Source organism: Lathamus discolor, chromosome 3 (assembly GCF_037157495.1).
Source record: "Lathamus discolor isolate bLatDis1 chromosome 3, bLatDis1.hap1, whole genome shotgun sequence".
Taxonomy (NCBI): domain Eukaryota; kingdom Metazoa; phylum Chordata; class Aves; order Psittaciformes; family Psittacidae; genus Lathamus; species Lathamus discolor.
In genome coordinates, this window is record NC_088886.1 from 152,667,107 (window position 1) to 152,691,261 (window position 24,155).

Consider the following 24,155-nt stretch of genomic DNA (forward strand, 5'->3'; position numbering starts at 1 on the left):
CTGAAGAAGAAAGCAATGTATTGGCCTTGTGTAATTGTGTGAGGTAGTTACAGCAACGGCCTATTGTGACTTACCGAGGTGCCCGTACAATGCCCGTACCTAAACTTCATACCGCTTAACACGTGACCCAGCTACGGCGCAGCGGACGGGCGGCGCGTCAGCCACTCCCAGCCCGTGGGCGGGCGTGGGCTCCTGGTGCGCATGCGCTTCGGCTCGTGCTGGGCTGCGGCGGCTAGCGTTTCTTAGCGACGAGGCGCCGCCATGCTCGGGGTTTGGGAGGCGTTGCTGGTTCTGCTGCTGGTGCGGGTGACCGCCTGGGGCCCTGGCACCCTGCCCGGAGCTACCGCCGAGCTCGCTGCAGGGAGCGCGCAGCGAGCCGCTCCCCGAAGCGAGAAAGTGGCTTCGCGCCGAGCCCCGGCGGCCCGGGCCCTCTCCCAGACCTCCGCCGCCGGGCCCTGCCGCGCCGGTCCCGCTGCTCATATGCGTCGCCGCGCCCCGCGGGCAGCCCGCCATCGCCCCTCCGCCGGCGGCTTCCCCGCCCGCCGCCTGCCGCCCCGCGCCCGCGGCCTGCGCGACCCCGGGGCCGCCGGGTCATCCCGCCTATCCAGTGGCAGCAGGTGAGCAGGGAACAGGCCCGCGCAGCGCAGCTGGCGCCGCTGCCCGCACTGCTGCCCCTGAACCCGGGCGGGCAGAGGAGCGGGGAACGGGCAGCCAGTGGGAGCCGCCGTCCGGCCGTGCTAGTTTTGGCTGCGCGCCCTGGGCAGTTTAACCCCGAGTGGAAGGCTTGGAAAGAGGTCCCGTGGCCAACATCTTAGCGGCCCGAGTAGAGCAGGGCTTGGTTACTGCGGTGAGGCCACTGGCGATGGGAAATAGGAAGTTTTATCTCGGGGAAAAAGGACTTTAATACACATCTTGGAGACAGTGAAGCGACAGTGAAGCAGTTCCAGATTGCGAGATGCTGTCAGTGGGGAAGATAGCTTCAGCTGCTTGGAGAGTTCAAATATGTGGATCTTTGCAGACCGTCTTTCCAGATTGCAGTTTGTGAGGAGGACCGCGGGGAGCTCTAATACACAGACATTAAATTACCACTTTTTGTTCCAGGAAATTTCAGAGTGATTTCTGAATATTCAGCTAGAGAGTATCCTCAGAGTTACTACGATGACGAGAGAGCCTTTCAGTAATTATCAATGCGAATTGTACAATATCTCATGTAAAGTCATGAAAAATAATAGTGTTCTGTGACTGGCATTTAGTAATGTAAAATATGAAATGATGCAAGAATAGCATCTAACAGTTTGCTGGGGGAGGGGAACTTGTCTTTGCAGGTCTGTGAGTCAAGTGTGTGTGGAAAAATCACTCCTGTTCAGAAGTAACGCCCCTTATCCAACTGATACCGTTCCTGTCCCTGATGGACCTGTTCTGTTCTGTGTGCAGCTGCATGACTGTAAGTAGCCTATCTTTCCATGCATTTAATTGATAGATTGCCTCTGCTTAAGGATTTTCTTTTTTTTAAACTTTCAACTCTTGTGTTGTGATTTTTACGAAGTATTTGGGCTGTTAAGAGTTCCAGAGGAGACCACAGTGACTCAGGATCCGACCTCCAAAGACAAACAAAAATAAAAATCATTGCAGTCAGTTTAAGGGTAGAGTCTCTTGCTAAACACAAATCAGCTTTTATCAGTTGTTTCTGTATCTGAGTTTGCTACACTTACAGCAACAAATAAGGGTTGATGTTTGAAATGTACCACTATTGCATTTACCAGAAAGTGATTTGTTATATCTTGGATTCTTTATTTGGTATGCTTATTTTCATACTTTCTTCTCTTCTGGCAATGCTTTTTCTCTAGTAATCATATACCCTCATAGGATTAACACGCCATTAACACTTTTTTCCTCTTTCTGCTTTCTGCATTGTACGTCAGTTGGCTGATTTCATGTCCAGCTCTGACATTCATTGAAATTCACTCACATTTGAACACTTACGGTTTTCCCACTTGAGTCTTTTGTCTGGGATTTTTGACCCACAGTCCCATCTACTTCTGACCCAACTCATAGGGCATTTTAAGTTGGGAGGGGCTCAGGAGGTTAAGTGGTCCAACAACTAGTCAAAACAGGGTTAGCTTCCCATTATCTAGTCCTGCTTTCAGGTCTTCACAGATGATGACTGAATGTTTTGCATACAGGGAAGAACAGAGAAACAATGGGAGCCTCATAGTATGTTGTATGATAAGTAGTAGTGCTAGAACTTCATCCACTCCAATTTTCAGTAGGTCTCAGAGTAAAGATGAATTTTGATGAGGGTTTAACCACAGCTGAAAGTGCCATCAGGCTCCTGGGTATTGCAGCCTCTAACTCAGAAGTAGCTAAACTTTATCCTTTTCCCATACCACCCATGGTATCATAGAAATAGGATTAGAAGAATTCTGAATCTGTAATCTTGTCCAAAGGAAGGATCATCCCTGTCCAGGTGGATGTCAGGAGATTTTTCTGTCGATTATTTGGGCCCTGTATCTATCACATGATTTGACCAACTGGACAAGCCATAGACGTTTGATTGCACATGTCTGTTAGGTGTAGCACACCTGGGAACAACAGAATTCACTGGTTACATAGTCTTTTATTTTTCTGTGCTTGTTGGAAGAAATCTGAGAAATTTTATTTGAGATCACCTGAAGGATGATAAAGTTCTCTGGTAGAAACAGCCTTCTCCCCTTTGGCTTTCCCCAAGGAAACACAGAAATGCATATGTTCTCATCAACTGATTGTGGAAGATGCCTTTCCAGGATGGATGTGACATGAGCTGCATCTGGCAGAAATATAATCAAGCTGACTCCAGATGGCCTCCTGGAAAAGGGCGAGTGGGAAGAGGCTCTGACCCTAATGAGCTATTGTGGCCAGTAACAAAGATGGTGTGATGCACAAACATCATTCACCATTGCTAGCAGATACCAGAGTAGTTTTCAAGTTTTACTAGTACTTCTTTAGGAAGGATACTTCTAAAAAAAAGAGGTTTTCTTATTCCTCTGCTTGTTACTAATGTCTCTTTCCATTACTGTCCTCATTCTTTCCTGGCTGCCGTACTCTTTCAGCTGTCTTTTCTGAAGTATAAAGCTTACTTTACTTCACCCGATCATCTTTCTTGCCTATTTTTTTTTTTTTTTTTTGCTATTGCCATCCTTCAATTGCTTTATTTTTCCGTTTTTTCATACTGTTCTCCATCTGACAGCTGTCCACAACTCTGGCATTCCTCTAACCTTGAGAGCTAATCACACACAATCTTTCTTTTGTCCCTCTGTAGCCCTTTTTTCCTTTGCAATTTTTCCCAGTACGGCGTGTCTTGTGCTAAGGGTTGAGGTTCATGTATGTCTTAAACGGAGTTTAGATTGTATTGATACTAAATGGAGCAGTGTGATTGCTCACCACATCTGTAACAGTTCCTTCTGTCTGATGATCCTGTAGCTGGATGAGTCAGGCAGTCTTGCTGATCCAACTGCAAGTACAGTTGGAAATACTGGATATTTTCAAAGTACATAAAATACTTTTAAAAGCATTCCTGTTTCACACACTAACTTCTCAAGATAACAACTTTGTCTTTAGCTTTTGCAGGTGTTAGGAGAATATTGCTGCTATTTCCACTTCTAAATCAGTGGAAGAACTAAAATGACTTCGTTTTAAACTTATAAGAACCATCCATGAGCCCAACTCTTGTTTTCTTTTTTTTGCAGTTGTTTGTTTGTTTGTGGGGTTTAGTTAGATTTGGGGGTTTTGTTTGGTTTTGTTTCATTTGAGTGATTGTGTGGTTTTTGGTTTGGTTTTTTTTTTTTTTCTTTTTTCTGGTTTCAGACAAATTAAATTGTCTGAAATTCTTTTTTTCACTTTTGTACAAGATTAAATACCCTTAATAGCTGGCGTTATGAACAAGTTAATATGTCTTTTCTCTGAAAACTTGAGCAGTTTGAATATCTTAAATTTTGCTGCAGAAGGCCTTTTCTTCCAGTTTTTAGGTATATTTTGCATTATGTAGAGTTGTTAGTCTGCATTAGCAGGTACTCAGCTCTGATAATGAGAGTACTTAAAGAACTGCATTCCAAAGAAAAGAAATGGTTGTGATTAGCACAACTATCAGTGCTTTCCTTTTCAGTGTAGGGATTATACCCTCCAGTGAATAAGAAAGCTGTTCCATGCAACTATTTTTGTGACTGAAACAGGAGCTTAATGCTCCTTTGGCCTTTGTGTCCTTAAAAGATATAAGCTGGACTACTGCTGTATTTGGATATAAAAAAACTTTTATTTCAGCCTGCTGCTCTATACATCTGAGGCTCTGCTCAGCCATTGAACAACAAAATTACATTGAGAGCTGAAGTTTTGGAGATTTTCTTCACTCTTCCTTTCTGTCCCCCCAACCTACTAAACAGCCTAAATTTTTCTTTTGGTACTACTGTAATCAAGGATACTGCCGCTCACTCCTATTGTCAGGATGATCTGTTGTTCCTCAAACCTTGTAAGATGTTTTATTTGGATGTATTCAAAAGTTTATTGTTTATTGACTCATTAGGATAAGTCTACATAGTATACCCTTAATAGTTTGCCATTTTTTTATGACTTAGTGTTTTAGCAGTAATAATACATGAAACCATTGTAACCATACTGAATACCACTGGCTCAGGAGGGCATTACTGTGGAATGCCAATAGAAAGTCTGGGGGTTTTAGGATGCCTGTTCTCTATTCATACTTATTTTGGGTTTACCAACCTTAATTATTTTGAATCCATTTAATGTTGCCTTTTGTGGACTCAGTTATTGGTAGTGTTTTGTCACTGAAATGTCATGTGTGTCTAATTTGGACATCTTACAGAAATTAAAGCACATATTAAGATAGTTGCCTTAAGCAGTTCCCATCTTTTTTGGAAAATCGCATTTGTGATTTCTGAAACACCTGTTTCCCATGTTTTTCCATGAAACTGTACGAACATCTACTGATTATATCATATTAGCCTGTTGGCTGTGTTACTATGGGTTACTTAATACAAGGCACTATCTAGCTTATAATTACTGAAGTTTTTTCTTTTAGAAAATACTTACTTTGTCTTAGATCTATTTTTTTTTCTAGTAATTTGACATTGGCACTTCTTTTTTTTTTTTTTTTTTTTTTTTTTTTCTTCCTCATTTCAACCTTTAGCAAAGCTGAACTACTACCAACAGCCACAGGATATCCAAGAATCTGATTTTTTTAAGTTCTCGGAGAAGTATGGCAGACACTCTTTCATAGCACCATCACAAGTCCAGTCATCATTCTCTCCCTTTTACCGGGTAAGTTGAAAGAAAATAGCAATCACTTTGCAGATACTCGTAAAGCTGTCTGCAATGAGATCTAATGAGAACAGAGTGAAAGATTCTTATTTTTCTACCTATAATCTATATTATCACTCATTTATTTTAATTCCTTATTGTGTAAAAAAAAAAAAAATCTGATTAGTTTTCTTGTATTTAAAATTTTGGAGAATTCTTTAAACGAAACTGGGTGTACACTAAGGAAAAGTATAAATTTGCCTCTGCCCTGATTATATCATCATCTTGCATTTGGCTTTAGTATTCCACAGTCACTTTGTCTGTGATTTCTCCAAATTGTCTTTGCAGGCTGGGGATCCAATCCTAATCTACTTTGGTTCATCATCTGTACTGAGCACACTTAGACAGCCAGTAAAAATGGGATCCAGTGGACTTTGTGTTGATGGAAATCCTGCTGGTTAGTAGAGGGGGAAGAATTTCTCAGTGTGGTTTGCTTGTTTTATCTGTTGTCGTGTCTTAACTCAGGCTTCCTGGACAGTAAAAGCACAAGCTGTACTCGGATTTTTGCCAACTTGAGCAAGAGCTGCGTTACTGACCCTGCCCTAGATGCTGCCTCCTACTACCGTGACTTCTATGTGCTAAAGGTGCATGCTGTATTTCTTCATTTTGCTCAACATCTTATTTGCTTGACTTTCCACTGCAAATTCAGCTAACTGAAAACTAAAGGTCACCTGGTATGTCATCCCTGATCTCCCAGATGGTTAAGGCCTTCTTGCTGGAAATCCTGTTAAAAATAATTTCAAAATAACAGATTTATTGTTCTGGATTCATCATGCCAGTCTTACTGAATATTAATATGAAAATATCTCCTCTTGCCTTCTTGAGTTTCTCTGGTGTTCCTGGAGAAAATGGCACTGTAAATAATAACACCTTATAGTTTACCTTATATTGGAAATTTAAAGCTACATAACTAGTATGAAGTCTTCTACTGATGAAATTTAACTCACGTTTTCAGGGCTGTCTTTGTCACTGTGGCCCAAATTTAGTTTTTCCTTAAATGGAAGCTGAAGTAATTATTTGATTCCAGAAAGGGGAGTTCCAGGAATGGATAAAGGATGCCTGCATTCTGCAGGCCATTAGCAGAGCCAAGTACAAAATTTGTCTACTGATGTTCTAAAAATGCTTTCTGTGGATTATGTCTGTGAATTCTAGATCACAAATTGATGACAAGTTTTACACATCTGTAATATGTAGTCTGCATTTAGTGATGGTTTTATGAGTTCAGGCACTTGCAAACCCAGAAAATTGGTTGTTTTTTGGTGTTGTATGTTGGTTTGTTTGTTTTCCCCAGGTCCCAGTTAATGACACCATTGTGCAGTCTATGAAGGTTAGTCTCTATTGCCAATGACAATAATTTCTGCTTCTAAAATAAAACGTATCTGGAATCTTAGGTATTCATTAATAGTAATGCCCATGGGTTGGGAATGTGGGAGAATGGGAATGTTCTGTGTCCAAGACAAGATTTTTATTTTATTTTTTTTTTTTTTGACAGTGTGACATTATAGAAAAAAAATCAGGAAATCAGGGGTATAAGGAAAGATGTACTTTTAAATAAATGGGCATAGATAGTGCTGGAGTCAGGGAGATAGCTTGTTTTCTTAGGAAGAAGTGGGCATCTAGTGCAGGGTGACATGTCCACATATGACAGCTACAGTAGGAAGGTAAATCTGACTTGGATAGAAAAGCAGTTGAGAAGAATAAGAAAGGCACACTCCTTTTAAACATTACTAACAGTTAGCATGCCTGCTGTCTCCAGATAAAGGTCACTGCAGTTGCACCACCTGAAGCTCCCCAGATCAGAGACAACACATGTATCAACGTTGTTTCTGAGGTATTTTATCATTCTTCCCTTTGGGCAGCTGAACACTCGCTTGAAGTCATTGCCTTATTATCTTACTCTCCCTCTGATTCTTCTCTCGATTGGATTTACAGGTGATCTATGAGATAGAATTCAATGGCATGCATGGGATTCAGAGTGTTTCTGTCTGGTTCAAAATGAGCAACATCTCTGGGAACTCAGGATCTGCTCTGCAGCAGCGCTTCACTTTGCACTTCTGGGTCAGTGCCCCCATCCTCCTAGGCTCTTACCAAGTTTGTGACCCAGTTTTGTACAGATGAGATGTGAAGAGTTCAGAGCAGTGTCGTGCTATGGTAGTACCAGATCCCTGGGACACAGTTGGCGGTTGAAGGCAGGAGGGGACACTTGCTCTGGTCTCAAGTAAACCATGTTATCAGAAAGACTCAGGCTCAGTACAAGCACGCAGTCTTGCACAGCACCAGTTGGAAGGGGCTGGCTATTTTTACCTGAGTGTTTTTTGCTGTTGTTTTAATTTGGTTTGGATTTGGGTTTGCTTTTTTTGTTTGTTTGCTTGTTTGTTTTTTGGTCTTTTTGGTTTGGGGGTTTTTTGTTTTCATTTTTTGTTTGTTTGTTTTGTTTGGTGGTGTGGGTTTTTTTGTTTTTTGTTTTGTTTTAATAGCAGGGGGAGAGGATGAGATCAGGGTCACCAGCATGATCTTGTGAAGGAGCTTCTGCTGTGTCTGAGGTGTTCAATGTTTGTGAACAAAGTTACTAAATTTATTCCAGGTGCTTATTTAATTTTGCCTGTGCAGTGGGAAAAAGAGCTGCTTTGGAGGGGGTGGAAATCTGGGAAATACTTTTATGTTTGAAGTTCATATAAACCTTGCATCATAAGGGCAATGTAAAGTGGGGTAAGTGGTGACCTCAGGGTTTGGTAAGTGTGCAGTGTTACCTTGCTGAAGTTATCCCCAGAGGCTCTCCCCATAAAACAATTTAGAAGTGGAATCTGCCACTTGGAACAGGGTCAAGGCAGAGTTTGTCCTGCAGATCATCTGTAGAATTGCCCAGACTGATACATTCACTTCCTTAGAGACAAATGCTGAGCAATAGGAATTCGTTGTCTCAAGAGCTGTCCTAGTAGAATCCACATTTCAGGGTACTGACATTTTTTTGTTTTTTTTTTTTTTTTTTTTTTACCTCCTGGACTGCACATGAACTTGCCAGGTAAGAAAGAGATTCGAAAACAAGTAACTGAGGTTTTAGTAGTGTATAATATTCAGTCATTCAAAAAATGGGTTGCACTTACATTTTTGAGAATGCGAATTTGATCTGACTGGTACTAATGTTTTCCTCTCCCTTTTTTTCTTCCCTTTGCCTCTTTGTAGACCAGAACTCTTTCTCATACATTGCCTAGAAGTGGAAACCCTGGCTATATCCCTGGAGCACCACTGTTGATTACAAACAGGGGTGCAATGCAGCATGTATCCTTTCTCTGCTATCAAGTTTTATGAGTCACTTGCTTTATTGACTTCTGGTACTTGCTGTCCGGACTTTTCAGATTCTGCTGTTACCTGTGAGGAGAGTATTACATTGCAGCCATCAGCAGCTCTTTTGGTCATGACTGAATTGCAGTCCAGCAAGAAGGATGAGGAATGTTGGGTGAGAGAATAGCTAAATACAAATTGGGTGTCCTGGATTATGTCTGTTTATGCTTTTGTTTGACTTCTTGACACGCAGTCTTGTCAGATGAGCATTTTACGGAGTGAAGGTGATGGAAGTTGCTCACAGTTCCTCCGACACACAGTACAATTTGGAAGAAATGTGAGATCAGGCTGCAGGCTCAGGTAGCAGCACACTCTGAAGTAACCTTTCCTGATACATTTGGAAGTAGTGGACTCATTGAGCATGTTTTTCTATAGCCTGTTATGCACTGCTGTGGAGTGTAGGTCCTTCCCTGAGGTCACCAATGGGTCTTTACAGATCTTTCATATACTTCTTAGGGAACTTGAATGTCAGAAAGATGATGGACCTCTAGAACAGTCTGAACATTGTGAATGTTTTCTGAGGCTGGAGTGTGGCAATGTCTTGGGCAAGACTATAAGAGTTTGTATTTGAAGAATGAAGTATAATGGAACCTTAAAAAGTGATGGTTTTGATGGATAATTTTTTTTTTTGTTTGTGACAGAGCAGGTCTGACAGCTCTTTAGCCATCTTATCATGCGTTACCCCACTATGTGGTTCTTCTTCCTTCTCATTGCAGAAGGGAGTGAAACTGCATCCATTTAATACCAGTTCTTCCTGTAATGATTCTGTTGACTCATTATAAGAGCAGAAGAAATGCTCATTATGAAGGAAGGATCTTTATAGCTTCTTTTTTCCTGTCCTAGAAATCACTTTGTCAGAGCTGTTACTTTCTCATTTCCAGCCTATCCCCAGTACTGGAAGAAAGTAACTGTAGTTACACCCAGCAGAAGTTGTATGAAGCATTTCAGGGTATGAAGAGAGCAGAGGACCTTGCTATAACTGGCAGTGCTCATTCAACCCAGGCAGATCAGTGGATCACCATTCTGATTCAGAATTGCAGTGTGCAGGTAACAGGAATGCAAAAAGACCAGCTGTGAATATTTTTCCTTTCTTATCTTTGCCTTGGGGAAGTGTGGGCATGGGGGGAAAAAAAAGAACTAGCTTGTTCATCTAGGTTTACTTTCTTCGTGTGATGATCCACTAACTCAGGGGTCTCAATGCCTCTAAGCAGTGATTCTTATTATGGTTCATATTATTGTACTTGCTAAACAACAAAACCAAACCCAACCCTGCATTCTGTTACTGCTATTTAAAAGGGAAAAAAGAATTTCAGACTCAATCCAGTGTTAGAATCATAGAATAGTTAGGGTTGGCAAGGATCCCAAGATCGTCTAGTTCCAACCCCCCCACCATGGGCAGGGATACCTCACACTAAACCATCCCACCCAAGGCTTCATCCAACCTGGCCTTGAATACCACCAGGGATGGAGCACTCACAACCTCTCTGGGCAACCCATTCCAGTGCCTCACCACCCTAACGGGAAAGAACTTCCTCCTTATATCCAATCTAAACTTCCCCTGTTTCAGTTTTAACCCGTTACCCCTTGTCCTGTCACTACAGTCCCTGATGAAGAGTCCCTCTCCGGCATCCCTATAGGCCCCCTTCAGATACTGGAAGGCTGCTCTGAGGTCTCCACGCAGCCTTCTCTTCTCCAGGCTGAACAGCCCCAACTTTCTCAGCCTATCTTCATACGGGAGGTGCTTCAGTCCCCTGATCATCCTCGTGGCCCTTCTCTGGACTTGTTCCAACAGTTCCATGTCCTTTTTATGTTGAGGACACCAGAACTGCACACAATGCTCCAGGCTGAGGTCTCACAAGAGCAGAGTAGAGGGGCAGGATCACCTCCTTCCGCCTGCTGGTCACACTCCTTTTGATGCAAAATGTGTTGTATTATCTGTTTTCTCACAGCCTTCTACAATTAATACTGCCTGGTCACTTCCTATTCATTTGATGGTTTTATGATTATCCTTTCTGATTTTCCAGTTTCTAGGGATACTTATGTATTACATAATAAGGTTAAAAGTTTGCAATCCAAGTACTTCTGGAGGACAGAAATTCTATTTTAATAATTATAAATCTGTCAGGAAGTGGGCAAATAGAATGCAAAATCCAAGTGGTAGTGCTGAGACAAATTCTGTTTGGAAATGAGAGGACACTGAGATGGATATAGCTCTAAAATGGGTGGTTGACTGGGCCAGAAGTTACAGGGTTAGTATTGAAGAGACTGAGTAAGATTTTGTAACATATGCTATCCAAAATACTAGACTTTGACCATAGTGGTCCTTTTTAATCTTAAAAATACTCTATTCTGATGTTTGGGTGTCTTATTTTCAGGCTGTGAATTGCTCTTCCTGTTGCATGATTCCTTTGACCCTGGAGATACAGATACTGTGGACAAAAGTGGGCCTCCTGTCCAACCCACAGGCTCAAATACTGGGTGCACGGTACCTCTATCAGTGTCACCCCCTGAAGGTATGGTTATTTATGAAGTGAGGAATCAAATGGTCTTTATCACTGAGTTCAGGACCTTAGATGATTAAAAGCATTGAAAGTCAGAATGGATGGGGCTCTGAGCAACCTGACATAGTACAAAGTGTCCCTGCCCATGGCAGGGGGTTGGAACTGAATGAGCTTCAAGGTCCCTTCCAACCCAAACTACTTTGCGATTCTATGATGTCAGCAGAAAGGTGGAGCTAACAGGACAATTAATAGCCTTTTTCAAGCCTGTGTCAGTGGATCCAATTTTGGTGCAGGCCCTGACATTAGTCTTCTGAGCAGCACATGTGTTTCAAGGCTTATACTCCTCTACAAGGGCTTTAGGGGAAGCAGCTGACACCTGCGCATGATATTCTTATGGCAGTAGGGTATGACATGGCAAGCTTGTGATCTGTTAGCACACTTTGAATGTCAGATTTGTCTAAATGCGATTTTGCATCACTTATTTGGATTTGTCTGCTGGTCCCTCTTCATCCTCCCTTCTTGCAACATAGATGAAAAGGACACAATAGGAAAATGTTCACCTTGTAAAACACATGTTGCCCTGAGGCAAACTGACATCTCCACCCCACAAAGTTATTTCCTAAATCTGAGCTGTTACCTGGCTCCGTTAAGAAAACTTCTGTCTGAGGAAAATTTGCACTCCTAGTGAAGGTGCAGGGTGTATATGCCTCAGTAAGTATTAACCAATCAAGAATGATGAAATTTAGATTTCATCTGCTTGAGCAACTGATGTTAATTACTTTAGAGCTGTAAGGTATATTGCAAAGCAAATGATAAAAATGCAAGTCTGGCAGCAAGAAAAATAGCACTTCACCAGTGGCAATCCACAAATCAGAGCTGCTAGCAAAGACATTTTAGCAAAGGTACTGGTTGGTACCATACCTAACAGTTAAGATTTGCAGCTATTTGTAAGCACAGCAGTGAGATCACCAATGCATGCTGTATATTGCTTTACTTTTGAATTATGTCACTGCTGAGTTTTAGTCTACAGATTGTCTATCTGAGAACTGTCCATTCTTTAGAGGAAATCTTTTCCTTTAGACTACACTCTGTCACTGAAGAGTTGCCTTAGTGACTGACCAGAAAACACAGAACCCAGGAAAAACATCCCATTTTCTACACACAGCCACAATACCTGGTGGCAGTTACATTTGGACTTCCTGAAAATGTAAGATAGTCTTAAATGATGTAGGGCTATACAGGTAAATGCTGAAAGTTGCTTCTGACTGCCTTCTCCCCGCAGTTGAGGAAGGGTTGTGTATGGAGTTTTTTCTGCACTACTCTGATCTTAAGGCATGTTCTGAAGGTCCAATCACAAAGCCAGAATCATTCCAAGGCTTGTTGGCCAAGCTGAGGAGGCTGGTGCCTTTGAGAAGGAGGGATCAGCCAAGCTGGAAGAAGCAGAGATTCTGCAGATAACTGCTGATCACCTGAAATTGCTGCTTGTTTATTGTGTGTTTACTCATTGATAGAACTTTTATCCATCAGGAGTGAAGGGATAATTCTAACAGCTAAGCAGGGGCAGTTTGTAACTGAGGAATGAGTCGGCACTGAGCGCAAGAAGGCCCAACTGGAAGAAGGGGTTAAACTGGCTGGAAGCAGGAATGCCAGAGACTGACTCCGTGCAAGGGAGTGAGGTTTCCCTAGGTGATAAGAAACAGCCTCAGCTTTGTTTTGTAGCCATCCTGGAATGGGAACACTCAGGGTCCCAAACTCAGGCACCACCTTTGGGCAGCAGAGCTGGGCTGGGGGATGGACCCACAGCAGGGCTGATATGCCCTATGCTGACCTGCTTGTTTCCAGGGAGGTTGAGTGAGGTGGTGATTTCACACATTGGCTTAAACCAGTGCAAGCACAGAAGGTATGATGCCAGAGATTAGCATGCAGAAATGGGAAGCTGAGGCAGGGAGTGAGATTGCTCTTTCAACAGCAGTGTAGTCTTTAGTCCCCCAAGCTAGCCATGAAACTCCAGATGGCTCGAGAAGCGAGTGTGTTGGTTGTCTTGCAGCATCTGGTTGAAACAGAAAGGAACTGAGGCCTTAGACATTCAGTTCCCTGTTCTGTCTTTACTAACTGACTTACCAGTCTTGTCTCCTTTCTGAAACTATCCTAAAATATAAGAAATAGTTTTGGGTCCTTGCTTTACCTTATTGATAGGATCAAATCTTGTGGCAGTCATGTCTGCTGACAGCAAAGGGCCAGGTGATCTTTCCTTGCAGGAAAAATACAATTTAATAAAAAATAAAGCTAGCTTTGTTTCTGTTCTTATTACCAGCTTCCTGGTACGTCTTTTCTCTCAACAGAAGGTATACTCTAGTAGAGCTTGAGTCACTGCTTACATTCTGGAGCTCTGTAACACAATGCTCAGTAGTTACTGATCCTTGTCAAAACCTGTGTCCTCAGTTTACCTGCCAAGTATCAGTCTTGGGAAAGAACAGTTACTCCACTAAAAATTTTATCGGAATGCTTCTACCATCCTAAAGACACTTTGCTTGCCAGTAATCTACAGTGGGTCTCCACTGTAGCAAACCCAGGGGGGACGTATCTTTTGTATATAGCTTGCTGATCTCTGTGCTTTCCTTCTTGTTACAGTTCCTAAGCACAAGCACCATACCTTTGACAACTGTTGTTACCTTCACTGACATGACGGAATGGCCAGAACCTCCAAGAGGCCAGCCCCAAGTACACTGGAAACTCCCATTTGACATCTTTTTCCCATTTAAGGTGGCAATGAATTTGGAAAGAAGTTACAGAGATGATCTGGCTGGTTACTTTTTCTTCATTCTAATAATCTGTAGTATTCTCTGCTGTTGAAAAGTCAAATAGCTCGGTCCTGTACTTAAAGTTTGGTAAGTGAATTTATACATTCAGAGTATGATCTAGATCAGACTTTTCTCCTCGGATTCTTATGTTGTGCCTATGACATCTATGTGCCTTCTGCTCTTGGATTAAGCTATGTGACCAGTTTTCTGTCTGCCTGCTCTCACGCCCCTGTTCTCTGTATCCACCATCTGCAAATCTTACTGCAGTGAAACACTTGAGAGATGGAGGGATGGAGAGATGTTGCATTGATGAGGAGCAAGGAGGAAGATGTTGAAATCAGTATTTCATGTTCTCAGACCACAAGAGTGCTTTCTGAAAAAAAGAATCTGAAGAGAGGAGCAAAGTTCAGTGCAAGCATCTTGGCACTGCATTGGTTCATCCTCCTGTTGGAAAAGCATGTGACTCTTCTACATGGAACTAACCAAACATACAGAATTCAGGAGTCCTCCCAAGCAGACTGAAGTATTATTTTATGGGTCGACATGTCTACTGGTGACCTTTTACCTGTCCTTGTTACATGACAACCACACCTCTCTGACAGTTTTTTACTTACTGTTTTGCCTTTTCAAATACAGATATTCAATTGAAATTTTTGTTTTAATCAGTGTTCACATTAGCAATAGTGTTACACAAAGCATCTCTCTCTGGGGTGGTCAGTTCGTTGTCATTCTGGAAATGAACAGCAGTGGGTGTTTCCATTCCTGCTGTCTGAAAGAGTCCGACTTAACTTTCATCATAGATTACAACCCCCCACCTCTGCCCAGCAAACAGAAATAGGGAGAATGAATTTCTGAAATGAAATATTCTGAGATCATTCTGCTCTTCTATAATGTAAAATGTACATAAAATACAAAGAAAAAGCTAAACAAGGCAGCTTCAAAGTGTTTATAAGCTCCTTAATGTGCTGCCACTTTCTTCAGGCACTATGTACATGATCCACTGTTACATTTGCCAAGTTACAGCCACTGTTCTACCGCCATAGGGTGTGTAGGAAAGGAGAGGTGCCTCACGAACCGTGCTTCCAACACCTGCCTTCCTCGGCTTCCCTGTGTGCCACTCTGTGTCCGTGTGCCTTATGAAGCAGCTACCCGGAGAACACATAAGCGTGATCCGGCTTCCTCACTGGATCACTTAAGAACCGACGGAGCACGGAGCGTGTCACCGCCTCACACCGGCGGCACCTCAGCACTGTCCTAGAAAGCGCTATTTCCCTCCGGCGGCAGCGGCTCGGCCGCGCGATAACCGAGCTCTTGGCTCCGCCCAACAGCGCCGCGGGGACACCGGCGTCCCGCGCCCGGCGTCGCCCCGTTGTGCCGAGCGCGCCTCCCGCTGCCGCCGCCGCCGTACGGGCGGCTCCGCAGGGCCCCCGCTCGCCCGGGCATCCGCCCCCAGCCGGAACAGCGCCGCGCGGGCGCCGCCGCACGTGCGTCCCGGGGGGCGGGGCCGGGGCCGGGCGGGAAGCGACGGAGCGGGCGGGCGGGGGCGCGCTTGGGGCGGCTGCGCCGGGAGGGTGAGTGCTGGCGCGTGTGCGCGCTCCTGCCGCGCCGCTGGGCCGGGGCCGCGAGCTGTGAGAGGGGTGGGGCCTGCTTGCGGCCGCGGGGCTTGGCGGTGGCCGGCCCCGCCGCCGGCGGAGCTCGTAGCGGCGCGTGCGCTCGCCCGAGAGTCGGTTCCGCGGCTGCGGCGGGAGGGCCGGGAGTGGGCTCCGTGCTGCTTGCAGCAGAGGGGTGAGCGCTTGGGTGGGGGAAGCGAGCTACGCCGTGACCGCCATGGGCAGTCGCTGCGGCGCTGCCTGCTGCGGGGCGCTCCCTGCGTGCTGGGCCTCGCGGGCTTCCCAGAGCCTCGTAGGCTTTGGTTCAGATCTTGGCGGCCTCAGGGCTTTGCTAGAGAGAAGATGCTGGCAGAGTGGAGTTGCGGTTTGGGCCCCTGCAAGCGCTGGACTAATCGATAAGAGCTGTGTTGGCCCCGTTATTCTTCGTGTTGCCCCTCTTGAGGTTTCCTTTTTCTTGCTCATCTCCTGTGTCTACTCACAGGATTTCTCCATATCCAAAGAAAATACTCAAACCCTCCTGACACTTGCGTGACACATAAAAGCGATTACCTGGGTTGTGGCCTAACTCTTGGTGATAAGCCGGTGTTGTTTGCTGTTTCTTCACTGGAGATGTAACACGAGCAGATAAGAGGGGGTTTTAAGAAACTTGATAGCTCCCTGAAAGAAGTAATAAAACTGTAGATAAAGGAGACTTAACGAGCAAAGCTTAGGCAGTTTTCCAAAAGCCTTTGGCAAGTGTGTCTGAACTATGAAATCAAGAGCAGTTTTAATTTCTTAAATGAAAAATAACTAAAATGCTCACTTAAATGCTTATGGCTGTGCTGACAGTGATGGATGCTTGGAAGTGTTTACCTTCTTCCTCTTCTCAAACTTGATAACACTGAGAGGCAGCTTATTAAGTGTTAAAGTAATGGGTTTTTTTTCTTCCCTGTGTTAAAATATTTATATTTAGCCATTTTAGAAAGTGTTACCTTTTCTGTGTTTGTGTCAGTAATTTCTTGTTGAGTGCTTTACTGATTTGTTTGCTGTACCACCTTCCCCTTGTAAACTGCTCTTTGCCAGAGTTGTTATAAGAAGTGTATTCAGTGGCAGAGTGAGCACCTTTCAGTTTTGCCTCAGCAATTCTTCAGCTGCTCTTGTTGCATGTTGTATTAGTAAGAATATGAATGCAATGCTTTTTTATGTTTTTCTGCAGCATCCAGGGAAGAAAACATCTGAGAGTCACTGCGGATGATATTCTGAAGTCAGTTCAAAGTGTAGTGAAAGCCAAAAAGCAAATAGAATGTCAGAAATTATCAGGTAAGGAATGAAGTGCAGATTAAAAGACCGTATCACGTAACTTTATAAACCCTTGCTTTGTCCAAACGTGAGTATTCTGTGCAGTTCTGGACTCTCCCTTGACTAATACGCTGAACTCTGTTTAGGATAATTGGGGAGGTGGAGGAAGAGCAATGGAAGTTATTGTACATATGAAATAGCCTTGATACAAGAACAGCAAGAGCATCCTATACTGATGTAGTAATGGCAGTGCAGACTAAGAAGTAGCTGTGGTTCTCTCTTGGTGGTGGCAGTACTCACGTGATTGTATAGACAGGTGGGTCAGTTGGTCTATGACCATGACCATGATCACTGGCGATATTGGTAAAAAGCTGTTTTTTGAAGGGGGGTGGGAACTGCAGCTTTGAGCAGGAGAGGTGCCAAAACTGGCACACTTCTGGTGCTAGGACAACAGCAGAAGGAGGAATGAGAGGGTGGGTGCACTGTATGTCTGTAAAATCGTGATTGGTGTGGAGAAGGTGAATAGCCCCAGAGCTACACAAAGCTGGAGACTAGGAGAGTACTCAGGTAGTTTTAAGTGCTTTCTTGTCCTGCCTGTGTACTTTGTCTGGGCATCTGACAGACTGCTCTACTGTTTTGTTTTATTTTCATTTTCTCCATTAGGATTTGGGTGTTAGCTTAGCCTTTATAGAAACTAAATGCCATCTTGTTTCTCTCCAACCCCAAAAAAAGCACATTGTGAGGGCAGAGAACAAAAAAAAAAAAAGGTAGATAAAGGCAAATGGCTTAAAAATAAGAAACTGGAGGGACCGCTGAGCTGAGCATGCACGGTTCCCTTCAGGTTGAAGATGCTGAGAAATACTGCTTTGAGTGGTGTTCTGCTTGTGGAAATGGTAGGACAGGGGCTTAGACATAAATCCTACAGCTGGTGAGTATTTTCTAGTTTTCCTTAGGAAGTTGTGGCTGGCTGAGTAAACTGTTGCCAAAAGGCAGTTGTTGAAGAGGTTCCACAATAGGGATTTGGATAGGGAGGGTATGAATAGAAAGAAAAATCAGGCTGAAAAAGTGCAACTAAAATTTCTGTAAGAGGTTCTTTAAGAAAGGCCAGGGTACTAAATGTAGTAGTCTTTCTCCTGAAACATTAAACAAAAGTGCTGACTTCAGTGTACATTTTTCGGACTTTTCATTCTATCCTTGCATGTCCCTTTCTACAGTTACTCCTGGATATGAACATGTGTCCAGGTACCTGATTTGCATCTTGTTGCTTTGTGACATTATTGTCACTCTACTAACCACAGCTATTAGAAATGATTATTCAGTCTTGACTGCTTTTCCTAAATGATCTTTGGCACTTGTACAATGTTCATTTGGGGGCTGTAGGAAAACTGGAGCAGAACTGCGATACCAGTTCTATGATTTTTATCCTTAACAGCTGATGAAACTGGATGTTTTGCTGCTCAGTGCTGAAAGCAGATGGTAGAAGAAGGTAGGCAGATTTGATCAATGCAAGAGTAGGGAGATGATGTTAGGAGTAAGGAAATACTTGAAAGATGCTAAGTAACCCTATCTTGAGGTTTCATAGTGAGGACTAGTGCTTGTTTAAACGAATTTGTGTCCCTGTGTTCCTCACTTAGTAATCTTGACTAAAGCAGCTACTCTGTGCCTTTTATTTTTTTGTTTTAATTAGGTGTGTGTGGGGAAATCTTTGCACAGAGATAAACCTGTGTTTGTTGCAGTTGTGTCTAGGACTGAAGGTGGGTTGTAGCATGTCTGCCTGCACAAACTGTTAATGCCATCTTCTTCTTGAAGATGGAACTGTCTTGAAGATTACTCAAGGTGTTCACTACCGTTAACTATCTGAAACCATAGTTTTCCATTGCTCACTTCCTACTATACTTGCTGTACACTGAGGTGAATAACTGATGACAGGTAGGAACTCTAGGATTCCTTACCACTAACAAGCATCCTTCCGTAAAACTACTAGTTTCATGTGATAAATGAAAGTACCAATTTAGTTTCTGTTTGTTTTCTCTTACCAATTCTTCCTCTGTTTCAGTGTCTGAAAAAAAGAAAAGCAGCTCCTCAGCATCTGCAGGGATAGAGGAGAACCTGTTGCTTTTTATTTGGAAGTACATTCAAAGAAGTTGCATGTGCTAAAAATTGGCCAGGTGAGCCTAAAATGGGGGCAGTACTGTTTCTTGTTATCTGTGGCAAAAGAAAAAGCCCAAAACAAAATGAAGGCTTGGCTTAATGTAAAAAAATCAGCTGCTGTGATTGTGAGTGAACAACATTCTGGTGTTGGAGTTGTCTTTATTCTGCAGTTATATACACCGGGTTTATCTTTGCTAATAATTGGAGTGGGAGGAGGGGAGAGCAGGGTTTATGTGCACTATGATAACGAAAACAAAATCCACTTCTAGCAAGTGGAAATCTCTAGATAGTCTTTTAACAAAGTGATGACCTTTTATTTATTTTGGGTGGTTGTTTTGGGGGTGTTGTTTCATTTTCCCTTGTGTGGAGATAGTGATAATTGTGAGTTGGGTCTTCTGTTAATTCTTGAGACTCTTGAGGTTTTTGCAAGTGTCTTGAACTCTACCCCCAGCACATGCATATTGTTCACTTTTTGTGAGGCTTCCACGGCTGTGAGAACTGCTCAGGGAACAGGACCTGGGGATGAGTACTGACGAAGCTGAGCATAAGCCAGCTTTTTCCCAGGTAGCCAAGAAGCCCAATGGCATCCTGGCTTGTGTGGGAAATAGTGTGGCCAGCAGGACCAGTGCAGTGATCACCCCCTGGTACTGGGCAGTGGTGAGGCTGCACCTCGAATCCTGTGTTTGGTTCTGGGCCCCTCTCTATAAGAGAGACATTGAGGTGCTGGAGCAGGTCCAGAGAGAGACAGCAAAGCTGAACCAGGGCCTGGAGCACAAGTGTGATGAGAAAGGGCTGAGGGACCTGTGGGGGTTTAGCATGAAGAAGAGAAGGCTCAGGGAGCAGCTTATCGCTCCCTACAACTATACCTGACAGAAGGATGGAGGGAGGTGCGGGTCCCCCTCTTCTCTCGAGTAACAAGTGGTAGGCCAAGAGGAAATAGCCTGAAGCTGTGCCGGCAAGGTTGAGACTGGATATTAGTAAAACTGTCTTTACTGAAAGGGGAATCAGGTATTGGAGCAGGCTGCCCAGGACAGTGGAGGAGTCACCCCTCCCACCATACCCACAGCGGTGGAGGGGTTTAAAAGACATGTAGGTGTGGCACTTCAGGACATGGTTTAGTGGTGGATTTGGTAGTGATAGACTTATGGTTGGACTTAATGATCTTAAATGTCTTTTTCCAACCTAAATGTTTAATAATTCTCTTAATTTAAAAATTGATGTAAATGAGATATGGGAGATAAGTGAAGAGCAAAGCCAGCACTCTTGGCCCTTGTGGAGGGATTTGGGCTGCAGAGAAAACAAAGGAGATAAAGTGTTTGAGGAAGCGAAGCCACTCAAAAGTTTCGCTGCAGATTGCTTTCATCTACTGTCTGCAGCACAGGGAGAATCCAGGTCAAGGGAAGCTGGATGTGGGAGATGGCTAGGCAGCCTGAGCTGTGGGAAGGGCTGTCTGGACTAGTCTGGGACTAGACAGAAAACAGTTGTTAATGCTGTAACTGGTAAAGCGCTGGATTTTGTGCTGCAACGTGGAGTAGAATTACATCATCCGCTGGGCCAGCAGGCAGGAAGGTGTGCGTGCTGGTGGGAGGAATGAGGCTGGAGGCGCTGGGGTTACGTCAGCCGGCAGCTGGTTTTCAGGCTGTGCTTGCAGCGCTGATGTGGCATCTCCTGGGAAGGGCTGGGGCTAGCGCGGCCACCTCTGCTTCCCGTGCTCCCTGCAGGTACTGCTTCTCCTGGACACCCGTGTTGCAGCTTCAGCAGGAGGGGTCAGGTACGGGAATTCTGCTGGATCTACGTGCTTGGCCAAGGCGTGACGCCTGCAGGTGTCACTGATATGTGTGCAGGAAGTAGTTTGTCTGCCATTGCTTTTCATTAAGTTGAACTTCCTGTCTGTGCTCGAGTGGGTGCTGCTGGCTCCTAGTGTGAATCGTGCCCTTCCTCAGCTCACCCTTTCAAGGGCAGGAGGTCCTGGTGCTGTCTCTAGTGCTGCTGCTGTACACCCTGCTGGTGCTGCTTAACTTACACACAAGGTATAACAGAATGAAACGATACTGAGCTTCTGCAGATGCTCTCTATTGAGATACCAGATTGAAAGTGATACTTAGAACCATTCTAACTGGCCAGTGACAGGGTTTTATTCTGCTGCACAAGGCAATGCCAAGAATTGCAGACTGCTATGACCACACTGTCCTGCTGATTCTTGGTAGAAAGGAATGGTGTGGTGCATGTTGCTTTGAATTCCCTGTTCTCTGTGTGTATAACTTCTACAGAACCTGGGCAAAGCTATGTGCGAACTGTTTGGAAGACAATTTATTTGAAGCTTTTCTTTATTTTAGTAAGTCTTCTGAACTGGCTTCCCAGTGGGAAGGTTTCTGAGTTTGGACCAAGAACTGCAGATTTAAATTTTCCTACAAAAGTTTTAATTGGTAACATAGCTGTTTAAATAAATAAATAAAATAAAATAAAATAAAAAAAAAAACAAAAACCAAAAACCAGACAAAACCTGGATTTATCTCCATGTAACTTTCTACAGGATTTTGGTTTCCTTGTATATAACACTGAAAAAAGTATGTTCAGTTTTATTAACTCACTGTGAATAGTTTTGAACATCCCATGGGCCTGCAGCCAGCAGCCAGCAGACTAAAACATAAGTGTTATAGATTGTTGCTGTTAACGGCATCAGTTTTAGGGTTTAGAGCTCTGATGCTTGGGAAGGTGACAGTCACTTAACACTGATTTTGAACTGAATCTAAGTGTACTGTGTTACTTTAACAGCCATTCTGAAGATCATAAATTAATGAAAACTAACCAATGGTATTGCTTTCTATAAGCGATAATATAAGGATAACTTTTATTAAAGAGGTGATAGGAGAATTATATTTTTAAAAATTGGGTTTGGAGACTGGTTTGGAGGGAGTGGGTTTTCCTCTGATAATGAAAGAAATAGATTTTGAAGTTGATACTAGTCTTGGAGAAATACCTGAATAATGCATGTTGTGTTTCATGTTATTGCTCCCTGCCCTCCAAGTAAGGCAGAAGAGTTTAATTTTAATTTTTTTTTTCCCCTAAATTACATACCATTTTTCGGTTTGTTACTGTAAACCAGAACCATCTCAGGCATGGAAATTATGGAAATGGGGGTAAAATGGAAAATAATGATTGAAATTAACTTTAAATCCTATATTGAGTGAGAGGAGAGAAGGGAGTTTTTCTGCAGCTTCATACTAGCCTGAAAAACAGTTTGTAACAGTGTGTCTTGTGCTCTGTGTTCTCTGGCGGCATCATTCCCATTTCACATATCTCCTTTTCTTGATGTCTGCTGCCGCTTTAAAATTTTTGGTTTTATCTTCTTGTTAAGTTAGTATTTTTGCCTTTTCTCACAAGCTAGTTTCAAAAATGTGCTAGTGCTATTTCTTATTTCTTCCTATTTTCCTTCCTTCAAAAGGTCTGCACTGCCTACCACTTCTCTCTCACTCCTCATTGTCTGCTTATTAGCAAAGTTGTCTCTGGCAAAGGGAAATGAGAGGCAGTCTTCCAAAAGACAAGGTTGCTGTTAGTTGCCGGCAGCCCAGTAGTGAGAATGTGAAGTGGTCCTCTGGCACATCAGTGCAAGCAACCGAAGAGACAGCACAGCTTAGTCTAGCTAGTATGGGTCTGTATTTTACTGACTGCAACACCAGGTGATTCTTATTGCAGTGGGAGTCGAAGGCCTGTCAGGAAAGGCTGTAACAGGAACTGGGGGTGAAACTTCAGGCAGAGTGCCTGGTTCTGTTCCCTAAAGTAGATGGTCTGTGAAAGTTGCTGCCAGAAGAACAGGCAGTTCTAGTCAGGATAACTGTGGTCGAAGGGTTCTGGATAAAGGACCTGCTGTTAGCTAGGAGCTGCTGGACTCCGAGCATCCCTCTGAGACACAGCTAAGGCCCTACCTACTGGGAAGATGATGGGTGACAGTAGATGCCAGGGTGAACTTCAAGGTGGAAGGGTCAAACAGGTAGACACATGAACAGTGGGAATTGTTGTGCCTCCCAGAGGCAGGTGCATGAGGCGCCTGGGAGAGGTTCAAAGAGGGCATGTCTGGTTGGTACTGTTAACAAGGTCCTTTAAACTTGCCCTGTTATGAGAACTTGAACTGCTTGCTCAGTTGTATCATCTGCTCCAAGTCCTTTGTCTGCCTCATTTTGGCAGTGGTCAATACTGCGTATCAAATGAAATTCAGAACTGGAGGGACATTGCAGATTAATATTGTTAAAATGCTGTGCTACTTAATCTTTACTAGACAAAAAGGAGAACGTTATCTGCTGACAGCTGCCTTATGTAGAGGTGTATATTTTGGTAAGGATTATAGTGAGGTATAATAACAATACACTGATGCAGGGTAATGAAGCAACTTTAAGTTTCATGTACACATGCTGAACTGCCAGGTGCCGTAATTTTCATGGTATTTGTAATAGCAGTCTTCCAGTGCAGTGATTATGAGCTTTCCTTGTCCTCTCTTCAATACCTTCTCCTTACCACAGCTTGTGCAATGCTGTTTGCTCTATTCTAATAGTGCAGAGGGATAGAAAGCAATTAAAAGAAGCCAAATTTTGTAAAAGGGAGAGGAGAGGTTTCATGGCTTAAGCACTGTCAGGGAGAACTGGGTTCTTGTTAATCTCCTTTCTTTCCTTTGTGATACTGGATGCATTACTTCAACTAGACCTGCCACAGGAAATTTCTGATTGTGTATCCCTTGTTTGCTGAGTAATTGCTCTAGTGGACTTTTTGTAACAAGAGTTCTGAGTGTTTACAAGTTCAGTCAAGGGAAACTAATGCCAAATACCTTGGAAATTGGTGTCCTTATTTGTAATCATGGTTTAACATCTTGTCATTTGGTAGTGCTCAGGTGAAAGGGAATCAGTCTATCTTCTATATTGAATAGGTCTGAGATTCATATGAAGTATAATAGATGCTCTGTTGTGAGGTGTACAGGGAAGTGTGGCTGCTACAACCATCTCAATATCTTTTTTCTTTTTTCCTTTTTTTTCCTCTTCCTTTTTCCAGGTTTCTCTGTGGACAAAGTTACCACTTTTCTCCATTGTAGGTATGCTCACTAATGGTCTTTCCCTTCTTGGAGGACCATATTT

General features: G+C 43.5%; 2 protein-coding genes across 15 annotated transcripts in view; both read left to right on the forward strand.

Moving 5' to 3' along the window:
• The first annotated feature begins 221 nt into the window (after positions 1-221).
• TCTN3 (tectonic family member 3) lies at positions 222-14,643 on the forward strand. Of its 4 annotated transcripts, none has more exons than XM_065672526.1 (14): positions 222-617; positions 1,326-1,444; positions 5,180-5,310; positions 5,638-5,746; positions 5,815-5,933; positions 6,641-6,676; positions 7,106-7,180; positions 7,282-7,407; positions 8,533-8,628; positions 8,885-8,991; positions 9,573-9,738; positions 11,067-11,204; positions 13,824-14,080; positions 14,261-14,643. In XM_065672526.1, exons 1-13 carry the CDS (start codon positions 262-264, stop codon positions 14,043-14,045), a joined length of 1,800 nt encoding a protein of 599 aa, XP_065528598.1. In that variant the 5' UTR covers positions 222-261; the 3' UTR covers positions 14,046-14,080; positions 14,261-14,643. The 4 variants fall into 4 exon arrangements, with proteins under 4 accessions (XP_065528598.1, XP_065528599.1, XP_065528597.1 ...); XM_065672527.1 differs by having other exon boundaries at positions 14,351-14,643; XM_065672525.1 differs by having other exon boundaries at positions 13,824-14,643.
• Positions 14,644-15,389: 746 nt separating this feature from the next.
• ALDH18A1 (aldehyde dehydrogenase 18 family member A1) overlaps positions 15,390-24,155 on the forward strand; it is a 40,280-nt gene continuing 31,514 nt past the window's right edge. For 2 of the 11 annotated variants that reach the window (XM_065672518.1, XM_065672523.1), the window contains exons 1-3: positions 15,611-15,778; positions 16,799-16,902; positions 18,938-19,049. Coding sequence is in view for 2 of the 11 variants with exons in the window: in XM_065672512.1 (XP_065528584.1) it covers positions 20,689-20,803 (115 nt within the window). In the remaining 9 variants the exon portion in view is untranslated. Of the gene's footprint in view, positions 15,478-15,525; positions 15,565-15,610; positions 15,779-16,798; positions 16,903-18,937; positions 19,050-20,657; positions 20,804-20,978; positions 21,063-24,072; positions 24,113-24,155 lie in introns of those variants that run through there. The other 9 variants (XM_065672512.1, XM_065672513.1, XM_065672517.1 and 6 more) reach the window with 8 other exon arrangements.

Bases quoted from the DNA above. Each gene is read 5' to 3' on its own strand.
- TCTN3 (XM_065672525.1), top strand. From the start codon at position 262: ATGCTCGGGGTTTGGGAGGCGTTGCTGGTTCTGCTGCTGGTGCGGGTG. The intron at 7,181-7,281 runs GTATTTTATCAT...TTGGATTTACAG, and splicing joins GTATCAACGTTGTTTCTGAG to GTGATCTATGAGATAGAATT. The intron at 7,408-8,532 runs GTCAGTGCCCCC...GCCTCTTTGTAG, and splicing joins GCTTCACTTTGCACTTCTGG to ACCAGAACTCTTTCTCATAC.